Consider the following 21,881-nt stretch of genomic DNA (forward strand, 5'->3'; position numbering starts at 1 on the left):
AGCATCTGTAGTGCATCTATATGCACCTATAGTGGAGCATCTCTACTTATCCAGTCTGCATGATCTTAGGAGCATTCTGAAGCCCCAGAGGAGGGTCTGTTTGTCTTTTTTGCTTTTATAGCCAGTGAAAATTCTTATAATTTTACACAGAGTGGATGAAAAACACTGAGTGTACTTCCAATCTTCACAGCTTCTAAGCAAGTGGAGATGAGGTTGTGGAATAAGCAAATAAAGTGTTGATCTGGAAGCAGCCTAAAGATTGTCTTTAACCAGGGCCTTGCATTCTTCATTTTTATACCATTACTTGCCTTCAAGTGCATGATCATGATTTTATTAACTTTCTACCACTACAGAAATGCACCTGAGTCTTTCACAAAACTTACGGGTGGTAATTGGAAATATTCATCAGCATTCTCTATTTCCTTCTTCATCTCAATTCTCTTCTGGCCTGTGAAGCTTTTCAGATCAGAGATGAAGATCAGCTATAATACAGAGTTTTGGAGACTGCAAAGGAAAAGAAGAATCATACTGAAAACTCTTTTCAGCCTCACGTGCAATCATCAAAGAAAAGAATACCAAAAGGATACTGCTTTATCACGGTAAGCATAAATTTGAGCATAGGTCTCCTATAAGTGAAGCGAGGTTAAACAGGTTCCAAAGAAGGTGAAGGAGCACACCCAAAATCATTTCCATAAAACCGTGGTTTCAAACAAATGGTTTAAAGATTTAGATTTTCTTACAGGTGAAGAATGAAAATATAAAATAAAACAAAATAAAAAATTACCAGGACATACAGTTTTCTTCTAGCTTGCTTTGCTTCATTCAGAATCTGAGTCTTGGGTCACAATCAGGGAGCAGCATTGTACAGAAATGCCAAAGCCTCCCCAAGCTTGTTATATCTTCATCAACAGGGCTTTGATACTGCTGCCTCCTCAGCAACATCGGCAATTTAGTAGGAAAGTTGGTGTCCACCAGGTCAAATTAGGAAGAGGAAATCCCTCTTGCCACAACTTCACACTCACAGCAGAGTTGGCAGGACAGAGCGATGGACAGAGAAGTACCTATGAGAGTGTTAGAAAACAGACTTTAGAACAGATTTCCATCAACCCAGGAAAAATTACTTGCTCATCCCTTCAAACTAAACTCTAAGTAGAAGGAGGTGATCCCAAGCTGCATTCCTGACATCTATGCTGCAAAGTCATCCAATGTGACATGTTACTATACCAGCCTGTTAGGAAGACAAACAAGAGTTTTGAGTTTATGATGTTTGCTTAGAATTAAGCTCAAAGCGTTAGTCCTTTGATATGTTTTTGTCTGCAAGTGTTTTCACTGTTTCCCAGACAATGTCTCCAGCAAGCTAGCTGCTTGTTTCATTTGGCCAGATATTTGGCCATATCTGGCCAGATATTTGCCTTCTTAGTCAATAACCAAATCTGTCAAGTTAAGAACATGTAATTAATGAGAAGGAAATCCTTTTATTTTGATCTGAGTTCACTTTTTTGTTTTTTTGTTTTGTTTTGTTTTTTTCTTTCTAGACCAAGAATGAATCACGGAGAACCAGCAAAACTGAGGTGAAAAATGAAATGAAAAATGTTAAGGTCAGGCAGCTTGCTCACTGCAAGTGCTAATCTGGAAGCAGATGGAGTGCATCTTCATACACCACATCCTGAGACGCTCAACAGGTCAGCCCATTTGATGAAGTACATTGCTGTCCTGAATTTTAATGTGACAGGGGTACTTTTAAGTCTCTTGTTTATGCTTTAGTACTTGAGGCGTATGGCAGGAGCACAGCACACTCTTATTTGTCCACCCTTATTTGTTGATGGTGTGTAGGAAAAAGAGAACGTGCAGAGGCCCTCACCCATACATTGCATCTGTCACTCTGTGCAGCTACATCACTGAGCAAAAGTACCAAACGTAATGCTTGTGAAAGGACTTTACACAAACTACAGAATACTAAAACGAAGCATTCACAATAAAAACACATTTTTTGCCTCAGCCAAGCATCAAACCACTTACAGAAGGGCATGGGCCCTCTCTGTGCACCTCAAGGTGGGATCCACAAATCCTCACGTGGTTTCATCACATCCAGCACGCTTCTCTGTCCCTCCTAGCTAAACTTGCACAGAGGCAGCTGCTCCCAAATTGCCATGGTGACATCACTCAGTTCTGTTTCTGAAGTCATCACCGTAGGCGCCTTGCAATGACAACAGAACACTCTCTGTTGCTAATGCGTATGTCTCAGAAACAATTAGAGAAGTGCCACTATCCCCAAGTTGACTTGAATTAGAGTAGTTCAAAAATGATTCTCTGCTACCATACATCCGTGGAAGGTGTGGGATAAATCTTGTCCTTCAGCAAGGATTACAGACAAAAGGAGCTTGATTGTGATACGTTCCCCTTACTTCCAGAGCTGTTGACTTTTTATTTCCGTGTAAGAAAAAAGAAGGTGAACTCAACAATTCTCTTCCTCCGAGTTGGGAATATGAAATAAGCCCAATTATCCAGGAAGCCTTAAAAAGGAAACTATATTTTTCCTTGTTAAACACCTTGTTTCTTCTGAAAAATTTTCCAGTACTTTGCAGCTGCGGTGGTTTTAATCGGGTGGGCAGCCGAGTTCCACCACGGCCACTCTCTCACTCCCCTTCCTCAAAGAGAAAGGGGGAGCAAATGCGATGCAAAGGGCTCAAGGGTTGAGATAAGGACGGGGAGATAGCCCCCTGCCCCTGCTCCACGTGGGGTCCCTCCCACGGGATGCCGTCCTTCCCGAACTGAGCCTGCGGGGGCTGCCCGCAGGCAGCAGCTCTTCAAGAACAGCTCCCACATGGCTCCGTACCACGGGGTCCATCCATCCCCCAGGAGCAAACTGCTCCAGCACGGGTCCCCCACGGGTGGGCGGCAGCTCCCCCCAGCCCCCCTGCTCCTGCATGGGCTCCTGTCCACGGGCTGCAGCTCCGGCCCGGGGCCTGCTCCTGCGGGGGCTCTCCATGGGCCGCAGCCTCCTCCAGGCCACATCCACCTGCTCCACCGGGGGCTCCTCCACGGGGGGGCTGCAGCGTGGAGATCTGCTCCGTGTGGGACCCATGGGCTGCAGGGGGACAGCCTGCTCCACCAGGGGCCTCTTCTCATGCTGCAGGGGACTTCTGCTCTGGCACCCGGAGCACCTGTCCCCCTCCTTCTTCGCTGATGTAAGTGCCTGCAAGGCTGTTTCTCACTCCTCTCTCTCTCCCTGTGAAGCAGCCTTTTTTGTTATTTTTTTCCCACTTCCTTAAATATGCTCTCACAGAGGTGCAAACAACATAGGTTATTGGCTCGGCTCTGGTCAGCAGCAGGGCCTTTAGCTGACATGGGGCAGCTTCTAGATTCTTCTTACAGAAGCCACCCCTATGGCCCCCTGCTACCAAAACCTTGCCACATAAACCCACCAGAGCAACCCTTTTGGTGAAGAAATTTTTCCTAATAACCAACCTAAACCTCCCCTGGCGCAACTTAAGGGTTTTTGCTCTTGTCTTGTCACGTGGGGCTTGGGAGAAGAGAACCATTCCCACCTCCCTGTGTTAGTAATAGAAGAAGAAATAATACAATATTGTTTAATATGTTACATTTGCGATGTACTGTTCCGAGGCTGCGCTTGGAAGATACAAAATATATGTGTAAGGGTAACATGAGAGAATGCACCGATTCATGATGAGTTGTAAGGCGGATTAGAAGAATGCTCAATTTGCAAGACATCTGGATAACTGGGGCTTCTTGGACTCTGGGAACTGGATCAAACCAACCTTGCGGTTTGGACTGAGACCAAGGGCTCAGAGAGCATGCGTGAAAAGGAAAGGTTAAAAAGTTCAACTCTGATGAAGACATCTTACTTCATCCCGACGACCACCCGGACGACCATCAGAGATTAGTACGCAAGGAGGTTTTAAATTTGATAAATGCGGTACAAAAACCAAACCAAGTGGCTATTATGCACTGTAAAGCTCATCAAGGAGGAACCTCAAAAATATCAGAAGGGAATCGGCTGGCAGATCGAGCAGCTCGACAAATTGCTCGGGAGGTGTGGAATGTAATGGCTTTGGTACCACTCAAGGTAGGCCCCGCTTGTCTTAATCTTCCCAAGGAACCAAGATATTCACCAGAGGATGAGAAATTAGCAAATCTCCTAAAGGCCCGAAAGAACTCTGATGGATGGTATGTAACTGCTATGGGCCAGGTAGTAATACCCCCCTTGGTGATGCGAGAAATACTTCAGACGAGACATAATGAATGTCACTGGGGTGCAGAGGCAATGGTAACATTTTTAAAACGTAGCATCATCTCTACACACATGTTAACAATGGCAAAATCAGTAATGTCAAAGTGTGAGATTTGTCTGAAAAATAATCCAGTAGCAAGAAAACATGCTGAAATGGGAAGAGTTAGAGTAGGAATAGAACCAGGAAATTACTGGCAAGTTGATTTTGTAGAGTTACCTAGGACCGGGGGATATAGGTATTTGTTAGTAGGGGTTGACACCTTTTCCGGATGGCCGGAAGCCCTTCCCTGTCGCACCAATCAAGCTAAAGAGACAGTAAAATGGTTACTGCGGGAAATCATTCCGAGGTTTGGGGTACCATTAGGAATATCCTCGGATAGGGGGCCGCACTTTGTTTCATCTGTGGTTAAAGACGTAAGTCGACTATTAGGAATTTCTTGGAATTTACATACTGCATGGAGACCCCAATCTAGTGGACAGGTAGAAAGGACGAACCAAACTCTAAAGGGACAGATCAGTAAAATCTGCCAGGAAGCCAAAATACAATGGCCACAAGCTTTCCCTATAGCTTTACTGAGAATAAGGATAAAGCCAAGGAGTGGAATGTCAGTAAGCCCATACGAGATAATGTATGGAAAGCCTTATGAATCCCCAGAACCAAATCCTAACATGCATATAACAGGGAACCAGGATGTTTATAATTATGTATTGTCTCTTGGTAAAACTTTAGCTCAACTTCAAAGTGTTCTGGTGTGGAAGCGACCGTTGGCACTGGAAAATCCTATCCACGACATTCAGCCAGGTGACCGAGTGTACATTAAAAACTGGAATGAAGAACCCCTGAGAGAACGGTGGGCCGGACCTTATCAAGTATTATTGACTACTTTTACAGCTGTAAAGGTAGAAGGGGTGGATGCTTGGATTCATTATACTCGGGTGAAAAAGGTTCCCGAATTTTGGTCAGTGCGAGCAATCGGAGATACAAAACTACAGATGAGGCGCGTATAACCATACGATGTTGGGGTTCTTAACAACAGTAACGATAACAGTAATTGTTTTGTGTAAATACCTTGTAATTGAGTTCCTAGAAATACCAGAAAAATATAAGAAAGAGGAAATATTCAGAGGAGAAAATGTTACTTTGGAATGTGGAATGCACAACGATAAACCAATAACAATTAGCTCTCTACAGGTGGTGTGGGGAAAAATAAATGACTCCAGACAGAGCCAGGAAATATACGTAGACACAACCAGGGACAATACAGGACTGAAGGCTGGATGGAAGGGGAAGGCGTACGTAAGTAAACCCATAGAATTGGGCCAACAACTGAGAGGAGCTACCACCTGAACCCTGTTTAGTGTTACTAAAGTCAACAAAGGAAACTACCGGTGCATGGTAACACGTGAAAATAGCACAGATTACGGGATAAGAGAAATATTGGTATATCCGAAATTGGATAAAGGAATATTGGTAGCCCACTGAAAAGGATCTAGAAGAAAAAGAGAGGGCCAGGTGCCATGGACACAAGTGGTACAGATCCCACACAGGCAACCATCAGAGAATTTACTGGTAGGATTGATTAAAGATTTTGCCATAATGAAAGGAACTGATAGAATTACTGCTTGTATGCCCATTCCAAAAGCAACAGGGGACCCGCTTGAGTGGGGTATAACCACCTCCCACTGCCCCAAGTAAAAGGAAATGAAACAATTCAATGTAAAGAAGTGAAAGTTTTAGAGAGGATAAATGTTACACAATACTATAGGAAACTGAGCCCCCCAACATCGAGGTCTGAATGTGAAAAGAAGAACTATCATTTCATAACGATAGGCAGATTTAAGAATGTGGGACAGTGTCATTACGACGAACTACGTGTAGTAGAAGGAGTTAGAGAAAAGATTGTTTGGGAATGTCAAGAGAAAAATAAGCCAAAAGGAATGAAAGGGTGGGATAGTGATTGGACAGTAAGTTTATTGCAGAAATTCCAGTATGGAGGGAATACATCATGGTGTATTAAATGGCAGGGAAAGCAGAATGGAACTGATCAGTTTTATACAGTAAGCCGGGTTGATAGGAGTGGTAGACAAGAGTCAACAAAGGTAGCTTGGTGGACTTGTGAGAAGAAATATACTTGCGACAGTAATAATGAAGATGTTGAGCACTTACTTCCGGTATTGATAGCTCTTAGGGCAGGATGTGCTTGCCGAGGAATTAAGTACAATTCGGAAAGAAATAGCCAGGCTAGTCAAGTCGCAGTGGATTGTAGCTATAGTACCATACAAAGTCCAGGACAATTTGTATGGGCAGCCAGTAATGGAACTTGGACTACACACCCACCGATAGATGGGGAAGTAAAAGAAATAACTCTAGGACTCCCTCCCCACACTGCGTCCAATATGGAAAAAGTCTCCTTTTAAGGGAAAGTTGGAAACCCTACAAATTAGTAGGGCAAAAAGAAGTTTAGAAGAAGGGGCAGATGAAGATATATGGCATGAACCCTCGGATGGAGTAAAATTCAATTGGGCATTAGAATCTCTATTTGCAAAGGTAGCTACTTATCGAAATAGGGAAATGGTTTATAAACTTACAGGACAAGTGAGTAGGCGCACGAGAGCCACGAAAGAAGGCTTTAGAGACCTTAATATCCAACTACAAGCTACAGCTAAAATGGTGCTACAGAATCGATTAGCATTAGATACACTGTTATTAAAGGAACATGGAGTATGTGGATTTCTAAAAGATCGTATTGATCATTGCTGCATCCACATTCCAAATGTGACTATTGATGTAGAACATGACATAGAACAACTGGCTCGAGTGGAACAAGATGCAGAACAGGAAGAGAAAGATATGACAACAAGCTGGTTGGATAAAACTTTTAGTGGATGGAATATTAGTAATTGGGTTAAGTCCTTACTGGAGACAATAATTATATTGGTGATTGTAGGGGTACTAATTTGGTTAACATTTATAATGCTGAAAAGTCTGGTTCTAAGGAAGACAACCTGGAACCGGACAGTGATGCAAACTATTGCTCGGCAAATGGAACCACATCCTCAATATCCTCCACCGGCATCTAACAACTTTGGATTTCAGAGAAAGAATCTGAGGAACCCAGGAGGTGAAATGGAATGAAAACCGAATAGACAAGATCAGTTTCAGATCAAGTGAACCCAACCAGAAGGGTGAACGTAACATAAAGCAGAAGTGGTGGACTTATGAAATGTTGTGACAATCCTAATCTTTGTAATTTCCTTGATTCTTAATGATGTAATTTTCCGTGATTATATTATTGGTGAGCACTGAGTGTAAAATATTTTAGTTAGTTAGTGAAAGCATTTGCCCTCCTCGAAAGGAGTGAAAAGCTTTCAAAGGGGGGAAATGTTAGTAATAGAAGAAGAAATAATACAATATTGTTTAATATGTTACATTTGCGATGTACTGTTCCGAGGCTGCGCTTGGAAGATACAAAATATATGTGCAAGGGTAACATGAGAATGCACCAATTCATGATGAGGAGTAAGGAGGATTAAAAGAACGCTCAGTTTGCAAGACATCTAGATAACTGGGGCCTCTTGGACCCTGGGAACTGGATCAAACCAACCTTGCGGTTTGGACTGAGACCGAGGGCTCAGAGAGCATGCGTGAAAAGGAAAGGTTAAAAAGTTCAACTCTGATGAAGACATCTTACTTCATCCCGACGACCACCCGGACGACCACCAGAGAGTAATACGCAAGCGCAGAAGGACTGATAAGATAATTAGCATACGAAGCGAGGCTAGGTGGAGCTAGGAAATGAATATGCATAGATGAGTTGTGAAACCTAATGCATATGTAATATCTTAGGGAATAAAAGAGAACTAAGAGAACAAATCAGACGAAGTTAGATTTGGGCAGGCATGCCCCTAACTTCCGGCGCCTAATAAAGCACCTTCATATAATCACTTTGTGGATTATGTGTCTTCATGAACGCTAACATCCCCAGCCTCAAAAACTGCATTGCCCACGACCCCCAGGCAGCTGACCCCCTCTGCAGTTGCAGCACAGGTGGAAATGGGCGCATGGCTGGAGAGATGCACCTCTGCTCTGCTGGAGCTCTGGCTGCAGAAGACATGCCCCATGCCTTGGACCCATGGGCGTGAGGGCAGAGGGTTTTCTGGGTGGGAGAGGAGGCAAGGGGGCATGTTCAGAGGAAGGGGTCTGCACTGAATGGAAAAAATATGGAGTTTTCTGATGAATTCTCCCTCTGACAAGATTTCTGATTAACTTTCCCCTCATTCCTTGATCATATCCCTGATGCCTGAAGGTTTTATTTCTGGGAGTTGTTTCCCTGTCTCATGTCTTATTCCTGTTTCTGCTCACAGCCTCAACCAAATCTGTGTGCAGTAATCGTTGCCCTTCAGAAACCTGCCTGTATGCAAGAGACTGCCTAGGTGCATGTGCATCTTTGCAGGTGCAAAAGGACCTGTCAGAAAGCCCTGCTGGGTTCAGCAAAGTTGATGCTGTCGCTTTCAATATGAAGAGGAGAGGCTGAAGGTACATTTGGGGCAGCTCACAAACATACAGATCCTCAGAGTTACAGTTCAGGAGTCTCAGCAAAGTGCTCAAACTTACAGCTCCTCTTCCACTTCTTCCTGCTTCCCCTCCTGTCCAGTAGAGTAGGCAATTGAAAAGAGGGCAGAAAATCCCTATTTTGACCTTGTTTGCTTAGAAAAAATTGCTTGGGAAATGCCCTTGTCGTACAATGGAGCTGTGAGCAGGCTGCCCCAGGCAGCAGCCTCCCGCCAGCAGCAGGACCCTGCCCTGCCGGGGGGGCTCCTTCCACCCGCAGCTTCTCCGCGCAGCGCCCTGGGCAGCTCCCCGGGCAGGCTGAGTGCTGAGCCTGGCAGGCGGCAGAGGCCCTGCCCCGGCACACAGCCCCTGGGGCACAGCAGGGACCCTGCTCTGCACCACAGCCCCGGGCACCCCTGCCTGCACCCCAGGATTCACAGCCTGCAGCTGGCCTGCAACAAGGGAGCCCTCGGAGGCCTGCACGTTCACCCTGCAGCAGGGAACCTTAGCAATGGAGCTTGTGCTTCTCCACACTAAAGAAATACCAAGTGCAACCAGCCAGATCTTCTGTGGGAAGTTCTGGGTCTGGAAATCTTCCCTGATACTCCTGTGCACTGCACTGCAGAAGGAGGCTTACCCTGTTATGTGCTATGAAGATTTCTCCTCCTCTCAGCTCTCAGTATTCTCATATTCCACTCAGCCGGTAACCTCCCTCTCCCTTCTCTCCCCTACCCGTGCCAGCTGCAGGCAGTGCCCCCAGCCCTGCTGCGCTGGGCAGAGGAGCTGCTCCTGGGCAGAGCTGGCTCTCTGCAGCGCTGCGCGCTTGCCAGGAGCTCCCCTTGGGCCCAGGAGCCCGGCCCAGCTCAGCAGCAGAGGCCCAGCCCAAGGCCTCCCTTGCTCTGCCCCCCACCAGGCTCCCTGCCCATGGCCCTGGGGCTGCAGGGGAACCTGCTGGGAAACAGCCTGAAGGGATCCCTGGGGTTCCCTCCCTCACCTGGCACACACACTTCTTCACACCTGGGTCATTTCCCCTAGCAGAAAACCACTCCTCGAAAGGAGTGAAATGCTTTCAAAGGGGGGGAATGTTAGTAATAGAAGAAGAAATAATACAATATTGTTTAATATGTTACATTTGCGATGTACTGTTCCGAGGCTGCGCTTGGAAGAAAGGTGCAAGGGTACATATGAGATATGTGCAAGGGTAACATGAGAATGCACCAATTCATGATGAGGAGTAAGGAGGATTAAAAGAATGCTCAATTTGCAAGACATCTGGATAACTGGGGCTTCTTGGACCCTGGGAACTGGATCAAACCAACCTTGCGGTTGAGACCGCGGTTGAGACCGCGGTTGAGACTTGTTGGACTGAGACCAAGGGCTCAGAGAGCATGCGTGAAAAGGAAAGGTTAAAAAGTTCAACTCCGATGAAGACATCTTACTTCATCCCGACGACCACCCGGACGACCACCAGAGAGTAATACGCAAGCGCAGAAGGACTGATAAGATAATTAGCATACGAAGCGAGGCTAGGTGGAGCTAGGAAATGAATATGCATAGATGAGTTGTGAAACCTAATGCATATGTAATATCTTAGGGGATAAAAGAGAACTAAGAGAACAAATCAGACGAAGTTAGATTTGGGCAGGCATGCCCCTAACTTCCGGCGCCTAATAAAGCACCTTCATATAATCACTTTGTGGATTATGTGTCTTCATGAACGCTAACATCCCCAGCCTCAAAAACTGCATTGCCCACGACCCCCAGGCAGCTGACCCCCTCTGCAGTTGCAGCACAGGTGGAAATGGGCGCATGGCTGGAGAGATGCACCTCTGCTCTGCTGGAGCTCTGGCTGCAGAAGACATGCCCCATGCCTTGGACCCATGGGCGTGAGGGCAGAGGGTTTTCTGGGTGGGAGAGGAGGCAAGGGGGCATGTTCAGAGGAAGGGGTCTGCACTGAATGGAAAAAATATGGAGTTTTCTGATGAATTCTCCCTCTGACAAGATTTCTGATTAACTTTCCCCTCATTCCTTGATCATATCCCTGATGCCTGAAGGTTTTATTTCTGGGAGTTGTTTCCCTGTCTCATGTCTTATTCCTGTTTCTGCTCACAGCCTCAACCAAATCTGTGTGCAGTAATCGTTGCCCTTCAGAAACCTGCCTGTATGCAAGAGACTGCCTAGGTGCATGTGCATCTTTGCAGGTGCAAAAGGACCTGTCAGAAAGCCCTGCTGGGTTCAGCAAAGTTGATGCTGTCGCTTTCAATATGAAGAGGAGAGGCTGAAGGTACATTTGGGGCAGCTCACAAACATACAGATCCTCAGAGTTACAGTTCAGGAGCCTCAGCAAAGTGCTCAAACTTACAGCTCCTCTTCCACTTCTTCCTGCTTCCCCTCCTGTCCAGTAGAGTAGGCAATTGAAAAGAGGGCAGAAAATCCCTATTTTGACCTTGTTTGCTTAGAAAAAATTGCTTGGGAAATGCCCTTGTCGTACAATGGAGCTGTGAGCAGGCTGCCCCAGGCAGCAGCCTCCCGCCAGCAGCAGGACCCTGCCCTGCCGGGGGGGCTCCTTCCACCCGCAGCTTCTCCGCGCAGCGCCCTGGGCAGCTCCCCGGGCAGGCTGAGTGCTGAGCCTGGCAGGCGGCAGAGGCCCTGCCCCGGCACACAGCCCCTGGGGCACAGCAGGGACCCTGCTCTGCACCACAGCCCCGGGCACCCCTGCCTGCACCCCAGGATTCACAGCCTGCAGCTGGCCTGCAACAAGGGAGCCCTCGGAGGCCTGCACGTTCACCCTGCAGCAGGGAACCTTAGCAATGGAGCTTGTGCTTCTCCACACTAAAGAAATACCAAGTGCAACCAGCCAGATCTTCTGTGGGAAGTTCTGGGTCTGGAAATCTTCCCTGATACTCCTGTGCACTGCACTGCAGAAGGAGGCTTACCCTGTTATGTGCTATGAAGATTTCTCCTCCTCTCAGCTCTCAGTATTCTCATATTCCACTCAGCCGGTAACCTCCCTCTCCCTTCTCTCCCCTACCCGTGCCAGCTGCAGGCAGTGCCCCCAGCCCTGCTGCGCTGGGCAGAGGAGCTGCTCCTGGGCAGAGCTGGCTCTCTGCAGCGCTGCGCGCTTGCCAGGAGCTCCCCTTGGGCCCAGGAGCCCGGCCCAGCTCAGCAGCAGAGGCCCAGCCCAAGGCCTCCCTTGCTCTGCCCCCCACCAGGCTCCCTGCCCATGGCCCTGGGGCTGCAGGGGAACCTGCTGGGAAACAGCCTGAAGGGATCCCTGGGGTTCCCTCCCTCACCTGGCACACACACTTCTTCACACCTGGGTCATTTCCCCTAGCAGAAAACCACTCCTCGAAAGGAGTGAAATGCTTTCAAAGGGGGGGAATGTTAGTAATAGAAGAAGAAATAATACAATATTGTTTAATATGTTACATTTGCGATGTACTGTTCCGAGGCTGCGCTTGGAAGAAAGGTGCAAGGGTACATATGAGATATGTGCAAGGGTAACATGAGAATGCACCAATTCATGATGAGGAGTAAGGAGGATTAAAAGAATGCTCAATTTGCAAGACATCTGGATAACTGGGGCTTCTTGGACCCTGGGAACTGGATCAAACCAACCTTGCGGTTGAGACCGCGGTTGAGACCGCGGTTGAGACTTGTTGGACTGAGACCAAGGGCTCAGAGAGCATGCGTGAAAAGGAAAGGTTAAAAAGTTCAACTCCGATGAAGACATCTTACTTCATCCCGACGACCACCCGGACGACCACCAGAGAGTAGTACGCAAGCGCAGAAGGACTGATAAAATAATTAGCATACGAAGCGAGGCTAGGCGGAGTTAGGAAATGAATATGCATAGATGAGTTGTGAAACCTAATGCATATGTAGTATCTTAGGAGATAAAAGAGAACTGAGTGAACAAATCGGACAAAGTTAGATTTGGGCAGGCTTGCCCCTAACTTGCGGCGCCTAATAAAGCACCTTCGTATAATCACTTTGTGGATTATGTGTTTTCATGAACGCTAACATGCCCACCTCCCTGCCCTCTGCCCAGCGCAGTCCAGCAGCTCAGGCTGGGCTGGCCCCAGGGCAGTGTCCGGAGCAGGCTGCTGCAGGGCTCTGGGCACTGCCACCACAGCCCCAGCCCCTCTGAAGGGCACAGCAGCTCCTGGGGGCACAGAGGGCTCAGCCCCACAGATGGGACATCCAAGGCACAAGACAGCCCCCGGGAGGCCCGCAGCCCCTCCGTGCCATCCCTGGGGGTCTTCAGGCAGCTCCTCCTGCCCCAGGGCCAGGGCAGCCGGGCCCAAGCTGCTGCAGCCAGAAAGGGTTTGCTGGTCCCGTTACTTCCTCATCAGCTGCGATCCGGTCTCAGACAAAGAAGAGGCTGTAGCTGCATTTAGTTTGCTTAAATATGCCGAGAGCCTGGGGATAGCTTCTGCCGAGAGGCAAAACCCCTCTCTCAACAGAAGGGACGAGGAACAAAGCCTTCATCCTGTTAGCCTGATCTCACAGTGATACCCAGGCACAAAGCTGCAACAAGTAGCATTCCAGGAGCATCCGGCCCTATTGCTTCTTGTGCAACTGAATGGCCGCCTTCCTGAGCCTGTCGGGCTTCTCGGGCGTTCGACACCGCAAAGAAAAGGGAAGACGAGGTGGTGAGGCACAGGGAGCGAGCAAAGGCAGGGGCGGGCAGGGGCGGGCAGGGGCGCCCCGGGCACACAGGCCAGGTCCCCCCCTCAGGCCCCGAGACGCCCCCAGCCCGCCCACGACTCCTAAGATGGCGGCGCCCGCCCTGCCTGGTCAGGCGGTCGCACGGTTGCCATGGCAGCGAGCCCCAGCCAGCCGGCAGGGGGTGGGGCTCCGTTTGCCTGGCGGCTCTGGCAGCCAATCGGAGCCCGGGCTGAGGAGAGGCGAGCCCTGAGGGAGGAGCGGGAGGGAGGAGCGGGAAGCACTGAGGGGAGGCAGAGGCTGTGAGGGGTGGCTCCCAGAGCCCCGGCAGCGTGAGGGCAGCCGCTGCCCGGCCCTGCGTCGTGCCGTGGCGTGTTGTGTACCTTGGGGCGGTTCCCCTGGCCTGGGGACAGGCCGTGGGCAGCCCCAGTCAGGGGGAGACTGGCCCTTTAGCCCCGGCTGGGGTCTCGGAGCTCTTCTCGAGGACTGTTTCCTGGGAGAGCCTCGACGGTTCCTGGGATGGCGGAACCTCAGGCAGCACCGAGCGATTCTCGGAGAGGACCCCGATCCCCGGCCTGAAGAGCCCCTGAGCGAAGACCGCTGCTTTTTAAGTACAAGGGCAGTCTTTCAGAAATTGTTGGCCCCTGCCCGTGAGACACCGTGGAAGCTGCGCAGGGCTGTGGTGCCCGACAGGTAGGTACCTATCAGGTCCAGCAGTGGTACCCTCTTCCCTTACAAATGGTCTAGTGAAGGAGGAGCATAATGCTGTGCGCTGGGGCAACAGAACATTTGCTAAAGCATTTAAAGAAGTCATTTATACGCAGGACTATGGTGGAGACTATTAGGTCGGTCACCGAAAGGTGTGACATATGTTGGAGAAATAATCCGATAAACATGCAAAACTCCACTGCTGAGGGGCAGGCGCCTGGAGAGTATTGGCAGATAGACTTTACCGGACTGCCTAGAAAAGGGGGGCTGAAGTATTTGTTAGTCAAATTTGTTAGGTGTGGCCTGCAGCTCCCACAGGCCTCTCAGGAATGTCCCAGGAATGCGTGCGTGGTGTTTTTCTGGGGTGCTTGTGTATGCCTGCATGTGTCATCGCCTGGGTGAGGTGCTTGCCAAGAGGTTGTGAGCTGGCTGGCCTGGAGCCTGAGGTGTCTTTTCCTTGCTTTCCAGGGACTGAGGCTATCTGGGATGCTGTATGCGACTACATTCCGAAAGAGCTGAAGCGGGATAAGGTGGGCCGGTGTCGTGGGCCCTGCATGAGGCAATCCCTGCCCGAGCAGCATGGCGGTGCACTGAGACTGCCCAGGGTGCCCGGAGCAGCTTCTTGGCCAGCTGGGAGAGAAACCAAGGCCAGATGTGCTCTGCCTCTCAGGTGTTTGGCACACCCTAGGGCTTCCCTCTTCCCTGCGGTCTGAGTGGGGAGGGCGAGCAGAGAGAGGGGGGAATATCCTGGCTCCGTGCCTAGGACAATTGCTGGGAATCAGTGCCAGGTCTAATCCGTGTGCTGGAAACCTCTGGGCGCTTCTCTAGCCAAGGGATGTTGGCAAATGCTGTGAGGGGGGAGACGAAAGAAACTGAGGATGCGGCTCTTTTGCAAAGCTTTCCAAAGTGCCCCACCTTGCCCCATTGTCCCTCAGGAGTGGGCAGGGCACAGAGCAGTGTCCCCCTGCTCTGACAGCCATCCCTTTTCCCGTCTCTCAAGAACTCCCTCATCGGCCTTTCTGTCTTTTCTGTGTGCAGGGCGTTTGGGTTGCGGGACTCGGGACCTTTGGTGTTGTCCGAGAGCAGTTCCATGGCAAAGAAGGGCTGCTCTTGGTTCGAAGACCTTTCTTCCAGCTGGACATCGATGAGTTGTGGCTGGAGGAGATCTACTGTCCCACTGAGCTCCTCCCTGGTGAGAAGGCAGCAGCCCCCCTCTTCCCGCCCCATGTCCGGAACGGTTTGTTCTCCCTGCTCTTTGGAAAGGCCTGGGAGAAGTAGAGGATTGTCTCCAACGGTCAGGGTACAGCTTGAGTTCCCCCAAAAGAAACCGTGCCCCAGGAGCTCTTTCTCTTAGCGACCCTTTCTCTGGGAACTTGTTCTGAATGTTGCAAGCAACTTGGGCTTGCCGTGTCGCTGAGGATGTTGCTTCTCCTTGCAGATGGTGTCAAGATTGAGCCGCTGAAGTACGTGCAGCTATCGCGAGCCACCTCCTTCCCGCTGCACGTGGCGAAGAACTGCGTGCAAGAGACCATCCTCTTGTACTGCTTCCTCGTGAGGAACAAGGAGCACGTCCCCTTTGCCTTCAGGGACATTGGAATTCTGCCACGCGAAGATGGTTTTCTGTTCGTGAAGTTTTATCTAGACTGCATCAAACGTCTGGAGAGCGCCGCGGGCCTGGTTGCACTGCTCCACAGTGTAAGTTGGTGAGGTTTTGGGGGCTACTTCCATTTCTTTGGGAATCCTAGCAAAGGGTGAGCAATCTGACTGCTATTGGCCAGCCCGGACATGGCAGGCCAGTCAAATGCCTTTCCCCACGCTTGCCCCCTTAGCTGCTCTCTCCACGAGCAAAGAGAGTTTCTTCTGAGCGTCTGGATGCTTGCCCCTGCAAAAAGCCTGGCAGTGTTACTGTACAGCCTCCATATTCTGCCATTCTTGTGCCCGTGCTGCCGCGATTCCCGTCAGAGAGAATTGCCTGCATGTGGAGGGGAATTTAGGCTACCTTCTGTGGTGCTGCGGGAAGACTGACAACAAACCCCATGCATGGACATGACGGAAAAGGGATGCCATGCCTTGTGCGACACCAGGAGGATTACTGCCAGCAAGCTGCAACGGGTAGGAGGCCAGCCTTCTTCAAGCCCGTGTCATCGTTTGTTTTCCAGGTTTCATCTGACTGTGAGGAGAAGGCCGGAGGCCAAAGTTTCCACCACCTCGCAGGAGGAAGCTGCAGGAGAGCGCAGGATGAGAAGAGGTAAGGGAACAGGTCCCTGCTGTCTGGGGGTGGTCCCTGTCCCGTGCTGGCTGACTTGAACCAGGTTAAAAGGCAGTGCCCACGCAGCTGCTCGGAAGAGCTTCCTCCTTTCCTAGTTTCAGAGTGCCATCCTGGCAACCTGCTGCAGAGGAGGAAGTAGCTTTCCCTCCCCATCCTGACAAGCTGGGAGCCAGGCACAAGGCAGCAAGATGCGGAGAAGAAGCCTTCTACCAGGTGAGACCCCTGGGGGAAAGGAGGAAGGAGCCCCTTGCAGCCACACTGGAGAGATGTCCCCTTTGGACCCACCAGCCGCAGGGTGGCTCCTGACACACGTCCCAGCGGAGGCCGCTCTCTCAACGGATGGCAAGCGTGCAGCACGTTTGCCTGAGACTGGCACACCAGCTTCATTTTCCAGCAGGGCCCCGATCCTTGGGGGAGCTGAACGCAGAGCCTTGTTGCAGAAGCTCTTCTCCCTTCAGGAGCCCCCCCACATTGCAGCAGAGCCCATCTTCTTGTCTGTGGGAGCAAACGTCCCCTGCCTTCATTCTAACATGTCTCACCGTGTCTTAGGATTGCCGTGGCCCCATCTCCCCTGCTGTTTCTTCCAGCCTAAGGAGCTGTGATACCAGATGGAAAAGTTTCTTTCAGGCATTTTTTTCAAACGCTATCCCAAACGTTGTGGCAGGCACAAGAGAGTGCTGAGGTAGGGAGATGGCATGACTGGGCTCCTTACCTGACGGCTTTCTCCAATGGCTCCGCTGGCTCCCCAGCGATAACCTGTTTTCCACCCATAAGCGCACCGTGTTTCAGGGCCACAGAGGAGAAGCTGAAGTAAAGCCCGGGTGGGCCATAATGGTGTCTCTCGGATCCTGTCCTTGCACAAGACACCGCTCCCCTCCTTCTTCCACCAAAAAGGGCCTGGATACGGGCATCCCGAGCCTTCCTGAAGGCAGGTGGTGCCACAGCTTCGCGTTTGGCTCTCTCTGTCTCCGCTGAAGTGAACACGGCCAGTCCAATATGCCCGCTCGCTGCGGAAGTGCCGTCTGCTGCAGAGGCTGACGCAGCTTGCGAGCGCGGACTGGAGACCGAATTTCCCTGGGCTCATGCAGCCTCCTCCCGGCATCTGTTTGCAGTGTGCTCCCCCCGTGTCCAGGCAGCTCCCCCGGGACGAAGAAGGCAGACAGGCAGGAAACAGCTCCTCAAGCCAAGTCCACCACCACTGCGCTCCCTGCTCCTGAAGCCTCCAGGAGAGCGCTGCAGGTACCTGCTCTGCCTTGCTGCAATGACTGTGCTGTTTGGGCCTGTACAAAAGCCTCTGTGTGGAGCGATCCCGAGCAGGTCCCTTGGGATGCGTTCGTCTTCACATTTGTTACCTCCTTCATCTCTTCCTCAGGAGACGGAAGGTGGCGTCCCGCACACCTTCCCTGCCTCTTACTGCCTCCCGTGTTGCCATGAGCCACTTCGTTTTGACCAGGGGCCATGGAAAAGGAGCAAGGCCTTTCTGAGTCGTTGATGGCAGAGGGCTTTGGTCACCGCGGGCTGTTCAGCTGTGTTTGTCACGAGTTGAGGAGCCTGGCCTAGCTTCAGGGCCCCTCATCCTTGAGGGTCGAAGCACTGCTGAGAGACCGGCTGAGGCGAGGGGGCAGGAGTGTGGGTTAGGCCTGAGGGACAGCTGAGACCAATCCTGTCTGCTGTTGTGTTTGTTTTGTTGTTTTTTTTGTTTTTTTTTTTTTCCTCCAGGAGGTCTGGAACCTGTCTTCACAGTGGGACCAAACAGACAGCTCATGGCCCACGTACCAAAAGCTACAAGAGCAAGCCCAGGCAGACATGGCTGCATGGGAAGCCTGGTCTGAGGGGGAGGACCAACAGATACCCCAGGTACTGGCAGTGATCAACACCGCTGAGAACAGCGGCGATCCTCTCTGCCCGGGCTCCGAGGGCGGCAGGTCCCAGGGTGGTGGGAGCAGGACGGGCACGAGGCCGCAGGTCAGGGCTTTTGCTGCTCCTCCCTGTGAGGGAGAGGTTGTCAGCAGAAAGTGAGGGATAAAAGCAGCAGCCAGACGTGGGCTGGCAGCGCCGAGTCGCCTGGTTCGCAGGTCCTGCTGCAGGGTCCTTTCAAGAGGTCCTCTGGGAAAGAGCAGCTGTACGTCCAGTCCTGTTTGATGAGAGGGACTTCTCCTTGCAGCGATTCAACAGCCAACATGCTCGGACTCCCCATCCTCCAGCCCAGCCCAGGAGCAAGGTCAGGAAGAGGTGGAGGAAGGCTGAGAACCCTGCCCCAGCAGAGGAGTTGGGAGCAGCAGGCAAGCTGGAGAGACTCCAGCCTGAGTAAGTGTGTGCCGGCTCCGTTCCCGTCGTGGGGCACTGGAGTAGCTCTTGAGTGATGTCAGGACATGTCCAGGAGCCTGGTCCCTGAGTCCTGGGGTTGCCTGTGACACCCTTTGATTCCTCCTAAAGCGGGCGTGACCTTGGTTACTGCCAAGGCCTAAAACTCACCACAGGTTGAAAGGGTGGGTGCACGTGGCACCGCATGGGTGCAGGGTCTGGATAGTAATGGGTAAAGCCTTGTTTGTTCATTAAATATTGCTGATGGGAAGGTTTTCAATGGTTAACTGCTTATACCCCCAATGTCCTGTTGAAGGAAAAAAACAAGTATAGGAATTTCCTGTTAAGTTAACAATTGCAGTAGAAACCAGCTCCAAAAAAGGGCAAAATGGCATTCCCCCTCACATGAGAACACACATATCAGCAGCAAAGTCACGACCCCGACGCAGAGGAAGACAACGATCTTCATCCCCACGACCACCAGAGGACTGACGAAGACCCCCTAGCAACAGGCCTCGCAGTCGTAAGAAGACACCAGGATGTGCCACTAAACCCGGAACTACTAGGCTATAAATGGAGACTCTGGCGGGCTTAGGTGCGCGCCGTTGGCGGAGCAGGAGACTCCCCGGCCGCCCAGCGCTGTTTTACTTATCGCTGCTTGCTGAGTTGCTCAAATAAATAGAAATTCGATCTACCTTACCCACGATGTGTCGGGAATGATTTCTACCAAAACTAATGTATAACATGGATGAGGGGAGAGGCAGAAGGGGTGTCTGACAGAGGCTGAGGGATCCCTTTCTCCTGTTGTTGCAGCCGCCTTTCCCCACGAGCACTCCAAGTTTTGGAAAGGTTGGAGCCGCATCGCCATCAACAAAGTGTATTCAGAAATGTTGCGGAGGCAAACCGGCTGCGGCAAGAGCAGCAGCAGCAGCAGCTCCCCTGGTAAGTATCTCCAAAAAGGGATGGTGCTTCCCGCTGCTGCAAGGCCCATCCTTCCCCTGGGGGCAGCACTGGGAGAAAGAGGGCACGTCTCCGACACCCCTCCCGAGACGGACGCAGGCTTTGGAGACTCTGGAGACTTTGGGACTGGAGCTCCCTGACACCTGACGGGGAGCGGCTGGGCACCCAGAACAGGCTTTCCCATGTGGGATGTGAAAGTCCTGTCTGAAAACAGAGGGGTCCCCTGGATGGCTGCCTCTCCCCTTTCCAAAGCCGAGAGGCTGTCCTTCCTTTGGAGAGCGCTGACGCCAGGACACCTTGCCCTGAGGGGGAATACCTGTGCAGAATACCCAGGGTCCTCCGCTCCACCTGACCCAGCCCCAGGCTGGTGAGCTGCACCCCTGGGGACCCTGTCGTGAGCTCGGGCACGAGGCATCTGTCTCACTTCTCGGCAGCCTTGAAGCTTCCTGGGAAGCAGACCCCTACGTGCACGGCCCGAGCTAAGCCTGCAGTATTTCTCTGTGTTCAGCCTGTACACAACCTGCTCATCCTCTTTTTTCTTTTGACTCCCTAGCGCTAGATGCTGGTACCGCAGTGGAGGGGAAGGTGCTGGGAATGGCGACGGCGGCAGCAGCGGAGCTCTGAGCAAAGGGGCTGGGAAGCTCTCCCGCTTTCCACCCCTGAATGGAAAATAAAGAGCACCGGGGCTCTTCCCAAACAGACTGCTTGTGTCACTTCATCCACCCTAGACTTGAGTACGCATAAGCTGGATCTCTGCTTTGAAAGAGGAATGTGGGTTGAAAGGAGAGCTCTTTCCAAGGCTCCCATTGCTATGCCTGCGCTGTCTTAAGTGTGGCTTCCCGTCATGATGCTCATCGCTGCCAGTTGCGCGCATTTCCAGGGCAGAAGTCTGTGTCTCAGCCCACGTCCCCATAGCTCCCTCCTAGCTAGGGGAGCTCCGTGGCAGACCTGGAGGGGAGGCCCATGGGGACGAGGAGCAGGCAGAGGCATGGGGAATCTGAGGGCATGTGAAAGGACTCTCAGGGCCAGGTGTGCGGGTGTGTATGTGCTTGTGAACCCCGAGAGTGCCGTGTGTGTGCCTGCAGCAGTGACCTGCTGTCTCTGCCAGCCCCAGGGCAGGAGGGGACTCGGCTGTCTGTGCCTGTGTGTTACGTGAGGCCTGTGTGTGGGTGCTGTTGCAAGCAGCGCCTTGTCTGTGGTTGTCTGCGTGGCCGGCTGTATCAGTGTCCTCCCTGGGTGTCCCTGGCACAGGTGCTCAGCTTCGTTACTGCTTGAACCTGCAAAGGGGAAACTGGCGGCGGTGTCCCTCAGCCTGGGCGCAGACCGGCCTGGGCGGAGACCAACCCCCTGGGCTGGGGACCCTGGGCACTGGGCTGGGTTCCAGCGGCCGTGCAGGACCATGCTGGGTGGTATCGGTCTGTACTGGATCATGAAGAATGCTATCAGAGCAATCCTGGCTTCACTCCATTGTTTTAGTTATTGCTGAGAAGGGCTTGCACAGTTTTAAGGCCTTTTCCGTTTGTTTTTTTTTTTTTTTTTTCACATTGCCCTGCCAGTGAGGAGGCTGTGGTTGCAAAAAAGCTGGGAGGCAACACAGCCAGGACATCTGAGGCAAACTGGCCAAAGGGCTATTCCCTAGCATATAGAATCATAGACCGGTTTAGGATGGAAGGAATCTTAAAGATCATCAAGTTCCAACCCCCCTGCCATGGGCAGGAACACCTCCCACCAGACGAGGTTGCTCAATGCCCCATCTGTCCTAGCCTTGGACACTTCCAGGAATGGGGCATCCACAGCTTCTTTGGGCGACCTCTTCCAGTGTCTCCTCACCCTCACAGTAAAAATCTCTTCCTTACCTGAGTCTATCCTCAGCCTGTCTTCACAGGAGAGGTACTCCATACCTCCGATGATCATTTTTGTGGCTCTGCTCTGGACCAAGTGCAGGTCCGGGTCTCTCTTGTGCTGGGAGCCCTGCTATTCCATCCCCCGGACTCTGGAGGGCAGAGCAGAGGGGGAGAATCACCTCTCTCGCCCTGCTGGCCACTCTGCTTTTGATGCAGCCCAGGATACAGTTGGATTTCTGGGTTGCAAGTGCATATTGCTGGCTCCTGTTGAGCTTCTCATCGAGCAGTACCCCCACGTCCTTCTCCACAGGGCTGCTTTCAAGG

At 51.4% G+C, this 21,881-nt stretch overlaps 1 protein-coding gene across 1 annotated transcript; it reads left to right on the plus strand.

The window, feature by feature from the left end:
* Window positions 1-16,617: 16,617 nt before the first annotated feature.
* Window positions 16,618-20,337, plus strand: LOC310890685 (uncharacterized protein; the record flags this gene model as incomplete). Its single annotated transcript, XM_083852993.1, has 6 exons — window positions 16,618-16,662; window positions 17,562-17,688; window positions 18,169-18,306; window positions 18,614-18,756; window positions 19,567-19,695; window positions 20,267-20,337. Exons 1-6 carry the CDS (start codon window positions 16,638-16,640, stop codon window positions 20,335-20,337), a joined length of 633 nt encoding a protein of 210 aa, XP_083709119.1. The 5' UTR covers window positions 16,618-16,637.
* Between the last annotated feature and the right edge of the window lie 1,544 nt (window positions 20,338-21,881).

The sequence above is a fragment of the Anser anser genome, assembly GCF_964211835.1.
Source record: "Anser anser genome assembly, contig: HAP1_SCAFFOLD_213, whole genome shotgun sequence".
In the NCBI taxonomy this organism is placed as follows: domain Eukaryota; kingdom Metazoa; phylum Chordata; class Aves; order Anseriformes; family Anatidae; genus Anser; species Anser anser.